Here is an 18,397-nt window from a genome sequence, read left to right on the forward strand (position 1 = left end):
ATGAGGATGAGTACAGAATTTTCATTTTTGGGTGGATCTTTTAATAGGAGTTTATTCTTCTGTGAAGGAATATAGTTGTTAAGTGTATTTCATTTTTATTGAGACGCTCTAATCCTTATGTTGAATTCCTTACCTTTTGTTGAGACATTTAGTGAAATGGGGTTCATAGTTCCTCATATCCTTTGACATTATTTGACTATTTTGTCCTCATTAATATGCCATCACTGCATTTTTTTTAATTAAACAAACATACCATCAATTCAGTTCTTCCTAGTTTATAATGGTTTGAAAGCTACACAAACCCTCAGGTATATACTTTAATGCTAAAAGGATCATATTGTCAAATTGATACCTATACTTTTATATGACATTATATGCTGTGTATAGCACTGTGCATTATTTCCATATATATATTTTTTTTTTGGACTGATACTGTGGGAAAGGGACTGTTGTTATGTGTTATACTAATTTTCCTACTGGCTTTATTGTTTATACTGTTATTTTAACCACTGCTGAGGGCCTGGTTGGATGCCCATGTATGCATGAATAACCTTGTTTGCCTGAGATGACAATTCTTGTTTTATGCCCAGAATGCCTGACACCAGTGATCCTTTATCAAATACTAAGCAAAATAAATAATGTAGTAAAACGTTTTCTTTTCATGCAGTATTGTTATTGATGCTGTGTGTGGTCATTTCTGAAGCTGCAGTGTCATTGCGCTATTATTAAGCTACAGTCTCTCTTTAAATCTCTCAAATATGCTAAGTAAATAAAGCCTTCTTGTGTTTAAATAGAACCAATCATTTATTGGTTTGTATATGTATTAAACATTGCATATATAATTAATAGAAATGTTTTGTAAGAAAAAAATAGGCAAATGTTCTTTTTCTTTGTTTGTTTCTTTTTATTTTTTTCCTTGAATATGGTTATTCTATGACATTTTAGTTTGATTTCATAAAAGCCTACGTGCTCGCACAACACACCTCAAGCATGAGCCCGTCGGATGTGATGGCGACGCTGACGATTACGCTCGAGGTCACTTTAACAAGTCATGAATATTCATTATTATTATAATAAGGTCGTGACTAAAGCCACGCCCCTAGGTGGATAGCTTTTTCTGAGCGGTCAAGTTGCGTTGCGGCATTGAAACGGGAGGCTCTCGACAGTAGGGCATCTTTTGCATCAATCTCTCCTAAACAGGTAAATGATTGAAATCTTTATTTAAAAATATGTATTTAAAATTATAGTGACACTGCCGCTTTCTTGAATGACATTTACTCGTTCTGTAAACAGATGTTGAATGTAATTTTGTTAATTCCTTCTGAAATTTTATTTTAAATATCTATTTTAATAGTGCAGCATCAGTTGTTCGCTTTGCTTTAAATATCAGAAGTGAGTATGATTGATCCGACAGGTGGTTGTCTCATTTCGAAGGCCTTCTCCATCATGGTACAATGATAAACACGTTTTAGTAGTGTTTATAGCGGATATAAAACATATGAAAGCAGTCTTATTAATTTCGGTGTGAAATGTTCGTTTTTGAGGGTTCAAACACTCCAAAATCAACTATATTAAGAGATAAACATCATCATATCGACGTTCATGACATTCAATGTCACCCTGAGCTCACGGGTGAACAATCACCACCATCTCTCTTTCTTCCGTATAACGTATTTAGAGTAGAGCTAACAGAAAGCCGACGAACCGAACCTATCTTAACAGCGTTTATTTCACAGAATATGCTAATTAAAGCATCATATGCACGTGTAGGTCTATACAGCATCACTGATGCGGCTGCTGTCTGCGGAAGGGAGTGTGGCCGATCTGCACGTAGACATTTCCTACATCACTGTAGCTTAGCCTAGCTTAGATGAGCTAACGTGATGAAATAGCGTTTTCTTTAGAGACGTAATACACATCCTTACAACATCACAAGCTCTCAAAAGAGATATTTAAATAATGTAACGTTACGTCTACAGGTTTTGTAAAAGATGTCCTTCGCTCTAAATGTCGCTTTCGGACGCTTTTGCATCCCACCTAACGTTGCACTGCTAGCGAGGCCACTGGAACGCTCGCATCGCGTTGCGTCACGTCACGGCGCTTGTCCTCCTCTCGCGTGTCGTGTATACGTGCTGAGGATGGTGTCTCTCCTCACTGAGGACACCGCAGGGACATGTACAGTGCTGCTCAAGGTGAAATGAAGTAAGCTGATGATGGAGACTAAGCTCAGGATGTACAGTTCTCTCAACGGTGGCCTTTGACTCTTTTGTTTCTTCTTTTATGTATTATTTTGTATCTTTTGCATGGCCATTGCATCTCTCCATACATAATATCTGTTTGAAGGCAAGATAATGCATGTGATATATTTCTAGGCCTGTTGAAATATAAACAAGCACAACATTTAATTAGTATTTTTCAGAGAAACCAATTCTCAGCAAACAAATTAGTGTGATTTCTTATTTCATATAAGGAAATTGTCAAGTTCTGTGTGAGGAACTACACTACCCATAATCCTAAAGTGAGATCCACCAATCAGAAAACCTCAGCAGAAACTCAGCAGACTTACTTAAAAATTCTGTCAGCTGTCACTTATGCCTTGCGCGTTTTCTTTGAGAAGCATCTTCTGAAAGGCCACCCACGCTCCCTATAAAGATTTGTTTGAATAAAAGAACAGATTTTCAATAGGATGGCATTATCAACCTTGGGATAAGCATTTGTCATTATTATTTTCAAGGCATTTCTTTTCTTTTGCAATTAGATCTAAACCACCAAATCCTTTCAGCTTTGTATGTGCAATGGTAAAAGGGGTTAGTAGTGATCGGAAGGGGTTGTTCTTCAAGCCCATAACTGATAATAGACTGGTTAGCTATTTTGAGCTTGTATATCCACGCATCTAGCAGATTGATGCCTTAGGCATTAATTTAATCCACTGTGTGACTTGTTTAGAACCAGTTAAGAATTAAGACTGTAACTAAATGTCTTAAAAGTGCAGTGTCTAAACAGTGTCATCATGACTCATTAAAATGTATTCACTTGCGTTAGAAACACTGATGGTGCTTTATAAATGGCAAGCCAATGTGGTTCTCTTTAATGTAAACCGAGCTTGCAGTTGTCTATGAAATATGATATAATAAACTATGTAACACCAGCAAGCAGTCTAAATAATATCTAGGTCTATCTCCAACCTATTCCCATTAGCGTATGTAGGATTCTCATAATATTTAATATAAATGAAATGGCTAAAAATACAAATGGATAAAAATAAATATTTTAATTATTAAATATATAAATAAATATTATTTAATTGTCACATAATTATTTATTTAATTAAGTTGAATTAATTGTTAACATAATTAATATGTTGACCTAGGTAAAAAGAAGTATAGTTTGTGACTTTGAAACATTTGAGGTTTAATGCACACAAGCAATAACCCATACTGTATGTGATGGGATGTTTGTAACAGCAATTGTGTTGCAAGCAAAGGGCAGGGGAGGTCGCTTTGAATTAGGACCAGTGGACGCCTCTTCATCATGGATCACTGACTGTGATAAATGACAAAATGACCTCTGTTTGCCCTTTGTAATGTCATTGAATCCAATGCGATGTCAATGAAGCCAATACGGTCTGGCCTTTTGCATTAAAAATAGTTAAAAAGTTCACCCAAAAATGAAACTTTTGTCATCATTTACTCAATCTCCAGGTGTTCCAAACCTGTAAGAGTTTCTTTCTTCTATTAAGCAAAAAAGAAGATATTTTGAAGAATGTTGGTAACCAAATGTTTGACGTTAGCCACTGATTTCCATAGTATTTTTCCCATACTATGGAAGTCAATTGGTGGGTGTCATTTGGAGGCTGCGTTCTCCGGAAGTTGCATTTGTCGTCCGCATACGTCATTGAGACGGTCTCATTTAAGAAAAATAACCATAATAAAATTGACTGTTATTCCTCTTGAGGTGTAAAATACTGTAATTTCTATTTTACTTTGCAATCTAATGGTTACTCTTCTTAAATGAGACCGCCTCGATGTGTACGACCACCAGATATGACCTCTGGAGGATGCAGCCTCCAAAATAAGACTCAGTGACCATCAACTGTTTGGTTGCCAAAATTCTTCAAATTATCTTTGTTGACAGTAGCCATTGACTTCCATAGTAGTTTTTCCCCCATACTATGGAAGTTAGTGGCTACTGTCAACTGTTTGGTTACCAACATTCTTCAAAATATCTTCTATTGTGCTCAACAGAGGAAAGAAACTTTTGGAGCAACTTGGCTGAGTAAATGAAGACATAATTTTTGATTGAACTATCCCTTTAACATTAACTTTAACTCAAAATAAAGCCAGTCATTGAAGACTACAGTATGTCAGATGCCTTTTTTTGTTCTAAGTGGAATGGTAATAGAGCACGTTGTGACACATCCCTCCAAAGCTCATAATATGTTCAACTGTGCGATGAATGAGGTGAACGGCAGCCGTAGGCTGTGTTTTCCTGTGGAAACTTCCATTGTTCAACAAACCCAATGAGGCGGATTCATTCACGGAGTCCAGCCTTGGGGGGGGGGGTGTGCTCTCATGTCACTTCAGTAATACTGTGATAAACCATATGCTAGCATATTAGAAATAAAACAATAGCTGAGATGCTAGAGAAACAACAACTGGCTTTAAATCAACTGATTTGTTTAGTCTCTCATTGAAACCCACAGAGGAGTATCTCTGTTTAATTCATTTCAGTAACATATCAGTTGAGGACAATATAACATTAAATCATTCTGTGTATCTTGATAGGTTGGTTTTCTCTTTTATTCCATGCGTTCTGTGCATGAACTGGTGTGTTTGGTGTCACAGCGCATCTAGCTGATTTATATCTACACACACACCAGCCAGTCTGTGCCGGTTTTGGCTCATTCCATTCAACACCGAGATGGGGGAGCGCTCAACCATGAAGTGTAATCAATATACAGACATAGAAAGAGATTTAGACAAGCAATAAACTCCACAGTCAATATGATAAATATGATAATATATTGAGTGAAAAAAATAACGCTTGTGCAAAAGAAGTGCGCTTAATTATGTTGTATACTTAAAATCTTAGAAGTATATATTTTTTAAAACTGTACATGCAGAAAATATAATATCAATGAAATAAAAGTAGACTTTCATCACTGTTTCTTAAAGGGGTCATATGATGCTGCTAAAAAGAACATTATTTTGTGTATTTGGTGTAATGAAATGTGTTTATGCGGTTTAAAGTAAAAAAAAACACATTATTTTCCACATACTGTACATTATTGTTTCTCCTCTATGCCCCGCCTTTTTGAAACGCGTCGATTTTTACAAAACTTACAGATCTTCTTTATGCACCAAGAGCTTGTAACACTAAAGAGAAAGGAAAAAATGAAATCGCATCATATGACCCCTTTAACACACTTGGGTAGACTTCACAAAGAGCACTTTATAATAATTTCAAATTAAAAGTTGTATTTTAATGTCTATTTTAAATCATTTGAATCTATAATTAATTTTGTGTTTTAAGAAGTACACTTATTTTAGTGTGTTGACAAACATACTAAAGAACATGCACTTAATTATAATTTTAAATGTTGGTTGTTATTTGATATTACATTTAAAGTTAATACATTTTAAATGTGCACATAATTAAACGTGTAATTACAAATATATTTAAATACATGATATACAAGTTTCAATGGCAATTACATTAAAGTAAATTTTAGGTTACCATAAATGCTTGTCAGTACAATTCAACAGTGTACTTTAACCATATTTTCAAAGACAATAGAAGTAATTATGAAATTATGTATAAAGATGTACTTAAGTTCTTCTTAAATGGGTCGAAAAAGTACTCTTAAGTTAAAGGCACAATATGTAATTTTTTGCCACTAGAGGGTGCATATTTAAAACAAACAAAGAAACAAAGGCGTAGTTTGATGACGCCGTGACTGAGTGTGGAATCATGGAAGTTGTCGTCTTAATCCCCACAGCCGAAGCAATCCGATGGGACTCGGGCAGAAATCATGTTCATGGATAAGCTAATGTATTAAAGATTCATTAACGTCGTAGTATGAAGCAGGGTGAGGCTGAAAGCCGTCGAAGCGAAAAAAGGCCGCTGAACGAGCGCGACACACGGCTCGAAAGCTTTTATTATGCCACAGTCGATATTAAAGCATATAAAAGCGTCTTTGGTGTTTCCATATTTTCTACAAAACAAAACCGGAATGGGATAATGTAAGTACACAAGTCAGCAAAATATATAACACTGTTCTAGTGGTTTTTTGGATATTTTAATAAAAAAATCTTACATATTGTGCCTTTAAGCTAATTGCATTTAATAATATACATTTAAAACTATAATGCATTTTCATTTAATTGTAATTAGCATGCTGTTAGATAAAACATTACATTCAATTTGCACCTAATTATATTCTTTTAAAGTATATTATTTCCATAATATATACACTTTTTAAAACTATGCTTAAGTCTTTTTCACAAGGAAAATAAATAAACCTTTTTAATAAAATGCTGTGTCGATCCAGCACTTTAAATGTAGTAACAGACAGTGGGGCATGTCTAATGGGGATTGACAGCAGAGATTAGAGAGTGGGCTTGCATAACAGCAATAGAAAACACTCTGCTGGCTTTAGTCCATGTTATTATGCACTTCAGCCTCACTGAAGAGCTTGTGTGAGTGGGCCGGAATATTAACCAGACCCTTTTAGATACCTTGAATAATGAGGCACAGTTTTGTTTATCCATAGCCAGCAGTCAGACATTTCCAAGACGACGAATTGTTGTTCCTTGTGTGACTTTCTTTGGGTGAAGTTGTGTTTCTTAGCAGCAGAAAGTAGCCAGTTTCCCAATTGAGCCATGGTCTGATTCACAAATCAAGAACCATAGTTTCTCTCTCTGTGTGTAACTATATAGCCAGCAATTACACACACGCATATATATATATATATACACGCTTAGCATCAGGTGGTTCTTTTACATTTGTTTAATGCATAGCTAGCTGTGGAATATCCCGTGTGTGTGTGTGTGTATGCAGAGATTTGCACCAATGTGTGAAGTTGTTGGTAAAATGGATGAAATGACAGTTGTGTCTCTGCCATTCCTCTGTTGCAGGTTGCTTTGAGCCGCACACACCATGACGCACCAGTACCCCGCATTCACAGCTGAGCAGAAGAAGGAGCTGCAGGACATCGCTCAGCGTATTGTAGCTCCTGGGAAGGGTATCCTCGCTGCAGATGAGTCCACAGGTCAGTGAGGGTTTCATCTTATATGGAAAAATACTCCCCCTCATGTTGTTCCAAGCGTGAACTATGCAGCAAACCGCTTTCTGTCAGTCCTTCTAACACAATGAGATGTATGTCTGCATCTATACAGGTAGCATGGCAAAGCGACTGAACCCCATCGGTGTGGAGAACACAGAGGAAAACCGCCGTCTGTACCGCCAGATCCTTTTCTCTGCTGACGAGCGCATTGACAAGTGCATTGGTGGTGTCATCTTCTTCCACGAGACCCTTTACCAGAAAGCTGATGATGGCACACCCTTTGCCGAAATGATCAAGGACAGGGGCATTGTTGTGGGAATCAAGGTACAAGATTTCATTTAAATTAATAATTTTATTCAAGTAGAATGCATTGCGTTGATCAAAAGTGACAGTAAAGTCATTTAAAATGCTTCTAAAGATTTCTACTTCAAATAAATGCTGAAGAGATGTATCATGGTTTCCACAAAAATATTAAGCAGCACAATTGTTTTTAACACTGATAATAATAAGAAATGTTTCTTAAGCAGTAAATCAGCATATTAGATTGATTTCTGAAGGATCATGTGACACTTAAAGGGATAGTTCACCCAATGTTTAGTGTCTTAGGAAATCAATGTGTTGTCACGAGCCGCAGGGTTTAATTTGGATTTGTCTGTGCATGTTTTTTTTACTCTCATAGATTTTGTTACCATTGCCATGCATTATACGACTGATAGACTGCAACGGTTAAAGTTAAAAATCATCATATGTGTTCTACTGAAGAAACAAAGTCACCTACATCTTGGATGCCCTGGGGGTAAGCAGATAAACATCAAATTTTCATTTTTGGGTGAACTATCCCTTTAAGACTGGAGTAATGATGCTAAAAATTCAGAAAATACTCTCAGTACTCCTGGACTATTAGCAATGCTGCCATGACAGTTTGATCTAAAGCAGGTTGTCCTCTTTTACAGGTTGACAAAGGTGTCGTCCCTCTGGCAGGAACAAATGGAGAGACCACAACACAGGGTAAGCTTAGTCACTGATATCGTATTTGCTAAAATTGATGGCAAAAGTGATGTTTTGTTAATGGGATACCTGTTTTTCTTAAGGGCTTGATGGCCTGTCAGAACGCTGTGCTCAGTATAAGAAAGACGGTGCAGACTTTGCCAAGTGGAGGTCTGTGCTGAAGATCAGCGAGACCACTCCTTCAGAGTTAGCCATCATGGAGAATGCTAACGTCCTGGCTCGCTACGCCAGCATCTGCCAGCAGGTAAGTTCATTAAGTCTTGGCGGTCTTTGTGTTTGTCTCAAGGCAAGCAGGGTTGTTATTGGTAACTAAAACTATTAAAAGTCATTATCTGAATTGTTAATTGAAATAAAGCTGAAATTAAATCTAAATATTAGATGGAAAAACCTAAAAAAAAAAGTGTTTTAAAAATTGCAACGTTGCAATAAAAACCAGCTGAATTAGAATAAGCTGAAGTACTAAACTGACAAACTATAACTGAAATAAAAATAAAGCTAAATAGAAATATTTTTTTAAAAATGGCAAAAGCACATATTATGACAAACTAAAATTCAAAATTGAAAAATAAAAATAAGTTAATTGAAAGTATGCATGAATTCTATAATGGTATATAAATAATACTAAATGGCACTGAAGGCAAGAAATCCAAATCACAAAGGTCTTGATGTGTATTTAGATATTTTAGAGAATTGTTGGATGGAGTTGAAGCTAATGCATAGATATCAGAGATAAGCAGTGGAGTGTGACTTTTTTTTAACACAATTATTGTCTGTTTGGTTTTTCAGAATGGGATTGTGCCCATTGTTGAGCCAGAGATTCTACCTGATGGTGACCACGACTTGAAGCGCTGCCAGTATGTTTCAGAGAAGGTACATAAAAAGTGACATCAATTTATAGCATTCAAACCAGACTTGATTTAATGAGTTGATACATATTATATGGTTACATTTACTTAACTTTACTTTATTTCCCATGTATCTCCAGGTCCTTGCTGCCTGCTACAAGGCCCTGTCTGATCATCACGTCTATCTGGAGGGAACTCTTCTGAAACCCAACATGGTGACAGCTGGACACTCCTGCCCCACCAAATACAGCAGTGAGGAAATTGCCATGGCTACAGTGACAGCCTTGCGCCGTACCGTTCCCCCCGCAGTAACAGGTGAGTCACGAGTCTAATGGAGAAACCTCAGCTGTGTTTGATTTAAGAATGGGGTTGCTGTTTTTTTTAAGCATACAAAGATTGCCATGACGTAGATAACAAGAGGAAATCGCATGTTTAAAAAAAAAAAGTGTGAACAGTATATGGTGAGATCACGGTCCTATTTCAAAAAATGTGCATAATCCATTTTGAAATTGCTCTGGCAGGTGTGACTTTCCTCTCCGGAGGTCAGAGTGAGGAGGACGCGTCCATCAACCTGAGCGCCATCAACAACTGCCCTCTGACAAAACCCTGGGCCCTCACCTTCTCCTATGGACGTGCCCTGCAGGCCTCTGCCCTCAACGCCTGGCGCGGAGATAAGGAAAATGAGAAGGCTGCCACAGAGCAGTTCATCAAGCGTGCTGAGGTCAGTTGATCAAATCCTTTTCCCATCAAGGTGCAGTCACATTAGCTAAAGGTCTATTGTCAGTAGTGTAGCAATGTATAATGCATAGCTCACACAGAAGTCACTTCCAAACCAAGCAGCTTTCTGTTGGCCAACACGGATAATCTGTGTGACTACCTTGAATCAGTTGCAAAATTTGTCTCTTGCACAAAATTTTATACAGATAATAATGCTAATGTCTATAAAATATACATCTGATTTTTTTTCTGAAATCATGAACCGCTAAACGTCATATAAATTCATAAGTCAAATAGGAACCTTTAAATATCTTTAAATTCTATTTTTTTTTAGTAAATACTGATATATACAATTATTCGAATTAATTCGAATAATTATTTAGCATATAATATTAGTGATGTACTGAAATTTCAGCAACCAAAAACATTCAGCCATAACAGCAAACAAATAATAAAAATTCTGTTTTAACCAAAATAGTGTTAGAAAGCTGAAACCATTGATTGAAGCTGTTTTTTTTAAATTAGAGCTTCTCCAATGATGCATCTATTTTATGCACACTACAGCAGGTAAACATGTCAGCAGTGTCAATGCACTTCATTGTGACCGAAATGGATGCTAAAGTAGCAAGATGTAAATTTGTTCAGCTGAAATACTGGTTTCATTTATCATGTGAGAACAGCATACAGAGTTCATTTACACAATTACAGAAATTTAGTTGCGCAAAATGAAAACTTAAATTTCAGTTTTGCTGTTTTGATTTGATGCATCACTAAACCATATATATGCATAGCTATGTTAAAGAACTGAAAATGTTATGTATAATTTAATATAGAATAGGGTGACCATACGTGCCATTTTCCCAGGACGCGTCCTGGGAAAATGGCACGTATGGTCACCCCAATATAGAAGGTATATAGAATCATGTAAATTAGTGTTGGGTTCGAGTCCACTTAAGTCGAGTCCGAGTCCAAAATGGGCTGAGTCGGACTCAAGTCCGAGTCCAACTACATACTACTGTTTGTCAGTATCTTAAAGGGATAGTTCACCCAAAAATGAAAATTTGATGTTTATCTGCTTACCCCCAGGGCATCCAAGATGTAGGTGACTTTGTTTCTTCAGTAGAACACAAATTAAGATTTTTAACTCAAACCTTTGCAGTCTGTCAGTCTTAATGACTGCTGTCGAGGACGCGCTCAGGACAGTTCAGACATTGCAGTGCATCAGAGGTAAAAAAACGATATAAATACTGTTCAGTTTCTTGCACAGACCTTTACACATCAATGTATCATCACGAGCCGAAGGGTTTAATTTGCTTTTGTTTGTGTATGTTTTTTTAACTCTCAAAGCCATGATTCCAATTCACTTCCATTATAAGACTGACAGACTGCAACGGTTTGTGTTAAAAATCTTCGTTTGTGTTCTACTGAAGAAACAAAGTCACCTACATCTTGGATGCCCTGGGGGTAAGCAGATAAACATCAAATATTCTTTTTTTGGGTGAACTATCCCTTTAAACTTGTTTTAACCTTTACAAGTAGAAAAGGGCAACATCAATTTAAATGGGGGATGTGGTAACTGGGGTAGCTTGGTGAATGGGACCAGAAGAGCAGAAAATGCACCTCTTATCTCTGTGGCTGTGTGGGTTTTATATGATGAATGGTTAGACCTTAGACAGGGTAGATGGCATTAATAAACCTAGTCTTTATAATGGCACACACTGTGTATAAAAGACCTATATGTATATTCCATAACTCTCAGCCAACTCGCAACTGTTTTATTTTTGAATGCATTTATAGTTAATAAATTACATTATGTAAGGAATAATTGACGACGGGTCATTGCATTATTAGAAAATAATGCTCACCCAAGGTGGTTTTCGACCCATAAAAACTACTGCCACAAAGATGTTAGAAACATTATTTTTCTTTGAAGCTAGAAGCTGCCAGCATGTAAAAAAAAAAAAAAAGCAATAATTTCAATACAACAGCAAAAACTAATACTTAACTAATGTAAATACTGGCAAGACTTAAAAACACATGCAAATACTGAATGTCACTTTCGTGACAATGCATCGAGTCAGAGACATTTCCATCGACTGTCCCTGGAATCGGAAATGTTTTTTGAGTCCCAAAATGCATCCGAGTCCATGACCAGTCCAAGTCCGCTATAAGTTGTACTCGAGACTGGACTCGAATCAGAGTACGAGTCTGAGTACCCCAACTCTAATGTAAATATGATATATAATTTTATATGAAATAATATAACATTTAAATAATATTTAATAAAATAATATAATAATAAAAATGATATAATAATTTAAAAAATAATATAAAATTATTAACAATAGAGCTAGAAGTTGAATCGGTTTTGAATTGTTGGGATACAGTTGTTTTGTTCTTTGTCAATGTAAACTGCTTATTCAGGCAACATAAACTGACCTTTGTGAACTTTCCTCAGGCTAATGGATTGGCTGCTCAAGGCAAGTACATCTCCTCTGGAACCGGTGAATCAGCAGGACAGTCCCTGTACGTGGCCAATCATGCCTACTGAACATCCTGCATCCCATCATTCCAGCTTCCGCCAGCCAATAGTATAGTGCACAGCTGCTACCCTTCCTGTCACCAACCAATCACAGGCCTGCGCTATCTTCTGTACTTTAGGGTTGTCATTACAATGTCTCATAATGTATCTATTTAAAATGTATTAAACTTTAGAAATGGAGAGGAGAAATAGAAAGGTACGCAGGATATAATTTTTTTGAAACATTCTAGGCGTGATTTCATTCTACAAACAAAAAAAACCCAGTATTTTTTGTGGCCCGTTAGCTGGTTTTAAATGGATGTATATGTCAGGCGTTCAGTTTTTATTATTCCAACATAAGTCATTCCAATTCAGGCACCAGCCACTAGAGTTGACGATCCTCACGATGATGTGTGGAAGATGTGAATACTGACTTCAGATCAATGTATGCCAGCAGGGGCAGTTTATCATAATTGGGAATGAAATGGAGTAATATGTAATTGCTAGTTATGAATAACTCCACCAGACTCTGAGAAATATTATTTTGTGTTGTGTTCACAATAAATATGCATTGTTTGGGCTGTGTGATTACGGTTCAAGAAATTTAATATAAAGTACTAACGATATTAGTTTGAAAAGGACCATTATTTTGAAATTGTGCTCTGTTGTGTTGTGTGCTTGAGTGTATCATGCTCTCCCTCTCCTACATGAATAATGTTCTATTGGTTGTAAACGGTGGAGCAGACCAAACTGTGGAGCCCCTGGGGAGGGGAGCACTCACTGCTCTGTTGACAAAATGTGATATTGTGATTTGATGTTCTCTAAGCACTTTGTGTGTCAGATAGTAAAAACTAAAATAAAGTACTGTAAAACCCCAGATTTTGTTTGTCATCATTATGCAGGTTTATTATTTCATACACACATTTTGAGCCATATCTTAGTTTCACATTTACACATTCATTCCATTTGAGCTTAACTCAACAGGCCCCCAACATAATTTAATGGGTCTGTTAACTGTTTCTAAAATTAATGGAGGCACATTTCACAAATATGGTACACCCTGGAGTTCCATAATGGTTTTAAAGGGGTCATATGATGTTGCTAAAAAGAACATTATTTTGTGTATTTGGTGTAATGTATATAATATGTAATTCTCATTCTTGATATAATATTTTGGAAATACGGTCTAGCCAAAATTCTCCTCTGCTATTTGTCACTTGTGGTTGTTCTTTTCAGATTCTGTATTATGCCGTTCTGGGTGTGAACCCTCGTTTTGACAACAGTGTGTCAGCCTATACACTCAGTGCAGACAGCCTGTCACATGTTATCAACCCTGTTGAGGCCAGACTAGGTAAGATTTGACCTATAACTGATGTGATCTGCTTTTAATGAACAGTATAAGCCCATGATGTAGATTTACACATACTGGTATTCTCTTTCACGCAGGTTCCAATGCAGCTTCATCTAACCCTGTCTTGAACTTCCTGCTGTATGTGCCAGATGCCCATCACTCTCCTCTCTACATCAGAGACCACAGCAAAAGGGAGGTGCCCTCTAACGCCTTTCACAGCCCTCGTTGGGGCGGCATTATGGTATTGTCCAGATATATTCATTTAAACAGATTGTGTTTTTTCTCAGTGGCTGTTTACATGCACCAAAAAAAATATAATCAGATTAATGGCTCAGATTGTGTTTCACCTTTATTTATTTTTTTCTTTTCACATTGCGGTTCAGGGCTTCCGTACTTATATTAAATATTGTGAATAATATGAAATAGTGTGAATGTGCTGGATGTTGCAAATAAGCCTATATTTTCTCTTTCATCTGTCATCTACATCCCCAGGTGTACAATGTGAATGAAATGTACGGACCTGAAGCTGAACGTCCTGTAGATATTAACATTAATATGGCTAAAGTGATGGGTGTGTTCTTGGCACAATTACGGTTAGTACTTAAAGATTTGACTTGAATACATTTAAGTAAAAATGCCTGTCTACCCAGATGAAAGTGTTTCATTTCACTTTCTTTATTCTGTTTCCAGGCTCATGCTGGGAGTGCAGCGTACACATCCTCCCACAGGCTTTGTGCTGCAGAGTCCAGGCAGCGCTGGACTGGCTGATTGGGAGCTGGACCGACTCCTGTGGAGCCGCAGTGTGGAGAACATCGCCACCGCCAGCACCACCATCACCTCGCTCGCTCAGCTCCTCGACCAGATTGGAAACATCGTCATCAATGACAACGTCGCACAGCAGGTGGGAGGTCCAGATGTTCATAGTTCATCACACAAAGAAATAGTTCCGCTGTAACATTTTGTCCTGAACAGTAGGAATTATAAAATGCACAATTTTGCTATTATTTCTCGCACAGGTTTCCAGTGCAGTGGCGTCGCTCCAGTCTGCTGTCGCCGAGTTGGAGGCTGGGAACTTGGCTTTTGCGCTCCATTACAGCAGGGAGGCCATTTTGGCTTCAGAGAGGGCCTTTTTTGACCCATCTCTTTTGCATCTTCTTTATTTTCCAGACGATCAGAAATTCGCCATCTACATTCCTCTTTTCTTACCCATGTGTGTACCTATTGTGCTCTCGCTACTGAAAACTGTGAGTGAAGCTAAGCAAAGGCTAGCAGATAAACAAGCCAAAAGTGACTGAGAAACCACTGCTTGTTTGATGCACACTAATGGCTGCACTTGTGTAGCATGTTCAAAAACACACTGATTCATTAAAAGATTATGTGTGTGGTGTGTACATTTAAAAAAAATGTATTAGACCAAGAGTCTGTCATCGGATGAAAACGAACTGATATGAAATCTGAATTATATGCTTTAATTTACAAAGGCAGCTGTACTGAACAATGAATGAGTGAAATGATTAATTCTGTTTGAGTGCAATGTGTAATTTCTCTCTTTGTCCACATTAAGTGCACTGCATGTCTTCTTGTTTTGACACTGTAACACTGGGTCATGATCTCATTTTCTCAGGTTTGTGAGGGTTTATTAGGCATATTGTGGTTTGTTTTTCAAGGGGTTCATTGTTGCAACAAAAATAACATACAAGATAAAAAACGTATTAAAAATAACATTAGCTTATGTTTAATGACATATTATAATAATTTCTCAGAATGTTTGGTTTGATGTGCGTTAACTTTACAAAGGGTTTGTATAGAGATCCAGGAATGATGCCACAATGTGAGGATGTGTTATTTACAGCTGTATGTTAAACACGCAACCCTAACAAACCCAGCCTAGCCCAAGACTACGTGTATATGTGTTGCTAAATGAATAGTCAACAAGACGATGTTATCTCTTTAACTTATTATATGATATCAATACCTGTTTTACACGCAAATACTAGTCTTCTAAATTAAGTGATCATATGAGGTGCGCAAATCCGTCAACTATATTAACTTATAACACTGAATGAGGGATGTTTACGTAATGTCTATATCAGCTAAACTAAAATTCTGAGAAGTATACATAACTAAGTATGCAGTATATTTTTTTTAATGATACGCTCTAAATTTGTAAATACCATTGGAATTTGTGAGTAAAAACATTCTGCGCATGCGCAAACGGCCTTGCGTGTAAACCATGAGGATTATAAGTGCATCACTTTTCTGTGCACTGATTATTTTCTGTCTACAGAGATGCAGAGGATGCTGTATATGGACGAGATGGCTATGACTATGATGGCTATCGTCTTCGAGTGGAGTTCCCAAGGAGTGGCAGGGGAGGTGGAAGAGGTGGAGGTGGAGGTGGTGGAGTTGGAGCTCCCAGAGGCAGATATGGCCCTCCATCCAGGCGTTCAGAGTACAGGGTCATAGTGTCAGGTGAGTGGACAGCCATAGTGTCTCGCATCTTTGTCATACAACATAGGGTCCTTTCACGCATAACAGTGTATGGATGTGCACAGACTCCAACATTTTTTTTTTTTTTTACACTGAAGACTGGAGTAATGATGCTGAAAATTTACCTATGTATGATCACAGGAATAAATTACATTTTAAAATCTATTCAAATAGAAAGCAATTTTAAATAGTAAAAATATTTCAACATTTTACTGTTTTTGCTGTACTTTGGATCAAATAAATGCAGCCTTGGTGAGCAGAAGAGAATTCTTAAAAAAAAAAAAAACCTTTAAAAATCTTACTGTTCAAAAACTTTTGACTGGTAGTGTAGGCTGATTATTCTTATAGATTGAAACAAATGTGCTTCAGCCAGAAAAAAGGGTATGAAAAGTGCTCCGAGTCGCTGCAGAAAACAAAAAAATTGAACAACAACAAAAACTGGAAATGTTGCTGGAGACGGGCTTATTTAAAATGAAAACTCATTCTCTGCCAGCAGGAGGCGCTTTTAGAGTGATAAAACTAGCGGTTTCTCCAGTAATGGCTGTAATCAAAGCAGCTCCGCTCAGGAGCGCTTCTTTATCAGATCAAATGAAAATGCCATCTAAACTTTTCTGAAGACAGTCGGTTCCCTTCAGAGATACATTTATATAAAACACCCGCGCCGTGTTATGAATTTGAAACGTTCAGTGCTCATGTTTATTCAACGAAGTCAAACGGCACAAATAAATCAATGTATGGGAAACTGGTAATGTATATCGAAATATCGGAAATGTGTTTAAAAATCATATCACCGTTATTGAAAAAAATTATATCGCGATACATATTGATATTGAATTATTGTCCAGCCCTACTTCAGACTACGATTCCATCAAGTTGAAGGACAACATGTTTTATATTTTAAGCAAATTTTAGTACATATTTTCATTTGTCATGTGTCTCCTAGAAATGAGGTTGCATTTTCTGAAAGACTTAAAGGGGAGGTCTAATGCCATTTCATGCATTCTTCTTACTGTTGAAGAGTTGGATTCTCATGCTAAACATGGCCAAATTTTCAAATAACGAGTGCAAGTGTGTTTATTTGTTCCCAGCATTTTGGTGACAAATGTTTCTTAAATTAAAGTCAAAGTTTTTGTTCCTGTTTATTTATGTCGATGTCACAGCTTGCAGACGATCGTTACGCAAAGCTGTGTTTGCTCGTGACTATTTAGCTCCACCCATGGCATGCTTCAAGGAGCTCGACTGTTTTCGGAGAGAAGCGTAAATCTGTATCTGTCTTTTATAAATCTGATAAAACTAAAGACTCTTCTGAGATATGAAGGATGCAATACTACTCTATAGTAGGGGTCGACCGATATGTGTTTTTCAGGGCCGATACCGATTATTACAGATCAAGTAGACCGATAACCGATATTTTGAACCGACATTATATATATATATATATCTGGTGTAAAAATGAAAATTAATGTCAACATTAAGAATAACAAGGGCTCTGACAAAAACTGCCCTCACTGGTGTTGGTTGTGTAGTACTCCCACACTGCACTTCTTACTCTTGTCTTCCTCTGTGCCTCCAACTACAATAAGGGTAATATAAAGAGAGAGTTAAAAGTGGGGCAACTGTATACTTCACGATTAAGCTTATGAATACTGTACTACAGCTAAACGGCTTGGGGAAATGTAAGTATTTGGCTTCAATAATTTACATGTTAAAAATGTATGTGTAATAGCATAACCTCTCATAATTCCTCATTAATTCTTTTCTGATGGCTAAAACATAACCTACAATAGTAGAGGTGACTATTCAATTCATCATCTAATGCACATCAATGGATTAACTTTTTTTTAAAATTTATATAATAAGTGTAAATTATTTAATTGTCTTCATAGCTATATTGTAGAAGTTGTTAAGAAGACTGCAACTATTTTCATGAAACTATAACACTAATAGCCTTTTACAGGCACACTTAGCTCAATAGCCTATTGATATGTCTTGGCCTATGTGAGAAGAAATTTCAGGTTTACTATAAAAATTAAAACATGGAAGAAATAGCGTATTGTGATTATTCTTTTAAACAAAAGTTGTAATTGTTGTAGTAGTATTATGTATATCATACTTAGGGTTGCCAACCGTCTCGTATTAGCCGGGACGTCCCGTATTTTGGGCCTAATTGATTTGTCCCG

General features: G+C 36.8%; 3 protein-coding genes across 3 annotated transcripts in view; all 3 read left to right on the top strand.

The window, feature by feature from the left end:
• Nucleotides 1–1,093: 1,093 nt before the first annotated feature.
• LOC107731973 (fructose-bisphosphate aldolase C-like) lies at nucleotides 1,094–13,253 on the top strand. Its single transcript, XM_016543198.1, has 9 exons — nucleotides 1,094–1,200; nucleotides 7,137–7,270; nucleotides 7,398–7,609; nucleotides 8,239–8,293; nucleotides 8,377–8,537; nucleotides 9,080–9,163; nucleotides 9,279–9,453; nucleotides 9,660–9,859; nucleotides 12,314–13,253. The coding sequence occupies exons 2-9, from the start codon at nucleotides 7,159–7,161 to the stop codon at nucleotides 12,404–12,406; spliced, it is 1,092 nt and encodes a 363-aa protein (XP_016398684.1). The 5' UTR covers nucleotides 1,094–1,200; nucleotides 7,137–7,158; the 3' UTR covers nucleotides 12,407–13,253.
• A 290-nt stretch (nucleotides 13,254–13,543) lies between these two features.
• LOC107731955 (GPI transamidase component PIG-S-like) lies at nucleotides 13,544–15,579 on the top strand (the record flags this gene model as incomplete). Its single annotated transcript, XM_016543182.1, has 5 exons — nucleotides 13,544–13,727; nucleotides 13,823–13,968; nucleotides 14,220–14,320; nucleotides 14,418–14,628; nucleotides 14,744–15,579. Coding segments are annotated over 5 exons (921 nt in total), but the record flags the coding sequence as incomplete, so codon positions are not given.
• A 427-nt stretch (nucleotides 15,580–16,006) lies between these two features.
• LOC107731957 (serine/arginine-rich splicing factor 1B) overlaps nucleotides 16,007–18,397 on the top strand; it is a gene marked incomplete at its 5' end in the record, with an annotated part of 5,589 nt that continues 3,198 nt past the window's right edge. The window contains one exon of the mRNA XM_016543183.1: nucleotides 16,007–16,199. Coding sequence (XP_016398669.1) covers nucleotides 16,007–16,199 — 193 coding nt within the window. The remainder of the gene's footprint in view (nucleotides 16,200–18,397) is intronic.

Source organism: Sinocyclocheilus rhinocerous, unplaced genomic scaffold (assembly GCF_001515625.1).
Source record: "Sinocyclocheilus rhinocerous isolate Xijiao unplaced genomic scaffold, SAMN03320098_v1.1 scaffold128, whole genome shotgun sequence".
In the NCBI taxonomy this organism is placed as follows: Eukaryota; Metazoa; Chordata; class Actinopteri; order Cypriniformes; family Cyprinidae; genus Sinocyclocheilus; species Sinocyclocheilus rhinocerous.

Bases quoted from the DNA above. Each gene is read 5' to 3' on its own strand.
- LOC107731973 (XM_016543198.1), top strand. From the start codon at position 7,159: ATGACGCACCAGTACCCCGCATTCACAGCTGAGCAGAAGAAGGAGCTG. The intron at 7,610-8,238 runs GTACAAGATTTC...CCTCTTTTACAG, and splicing joins GCATTGTTGTGGGAATCAAG to GTTGACAAAGGTGTCGTCCC. The intron at 9,860-12,313 runs GTCAGTTGATCA...AACTTTCCTCAG, and splicing joins AGTTCATCAAGCGTGCTGAG to GCTAATGGATTGGCTGCTCA.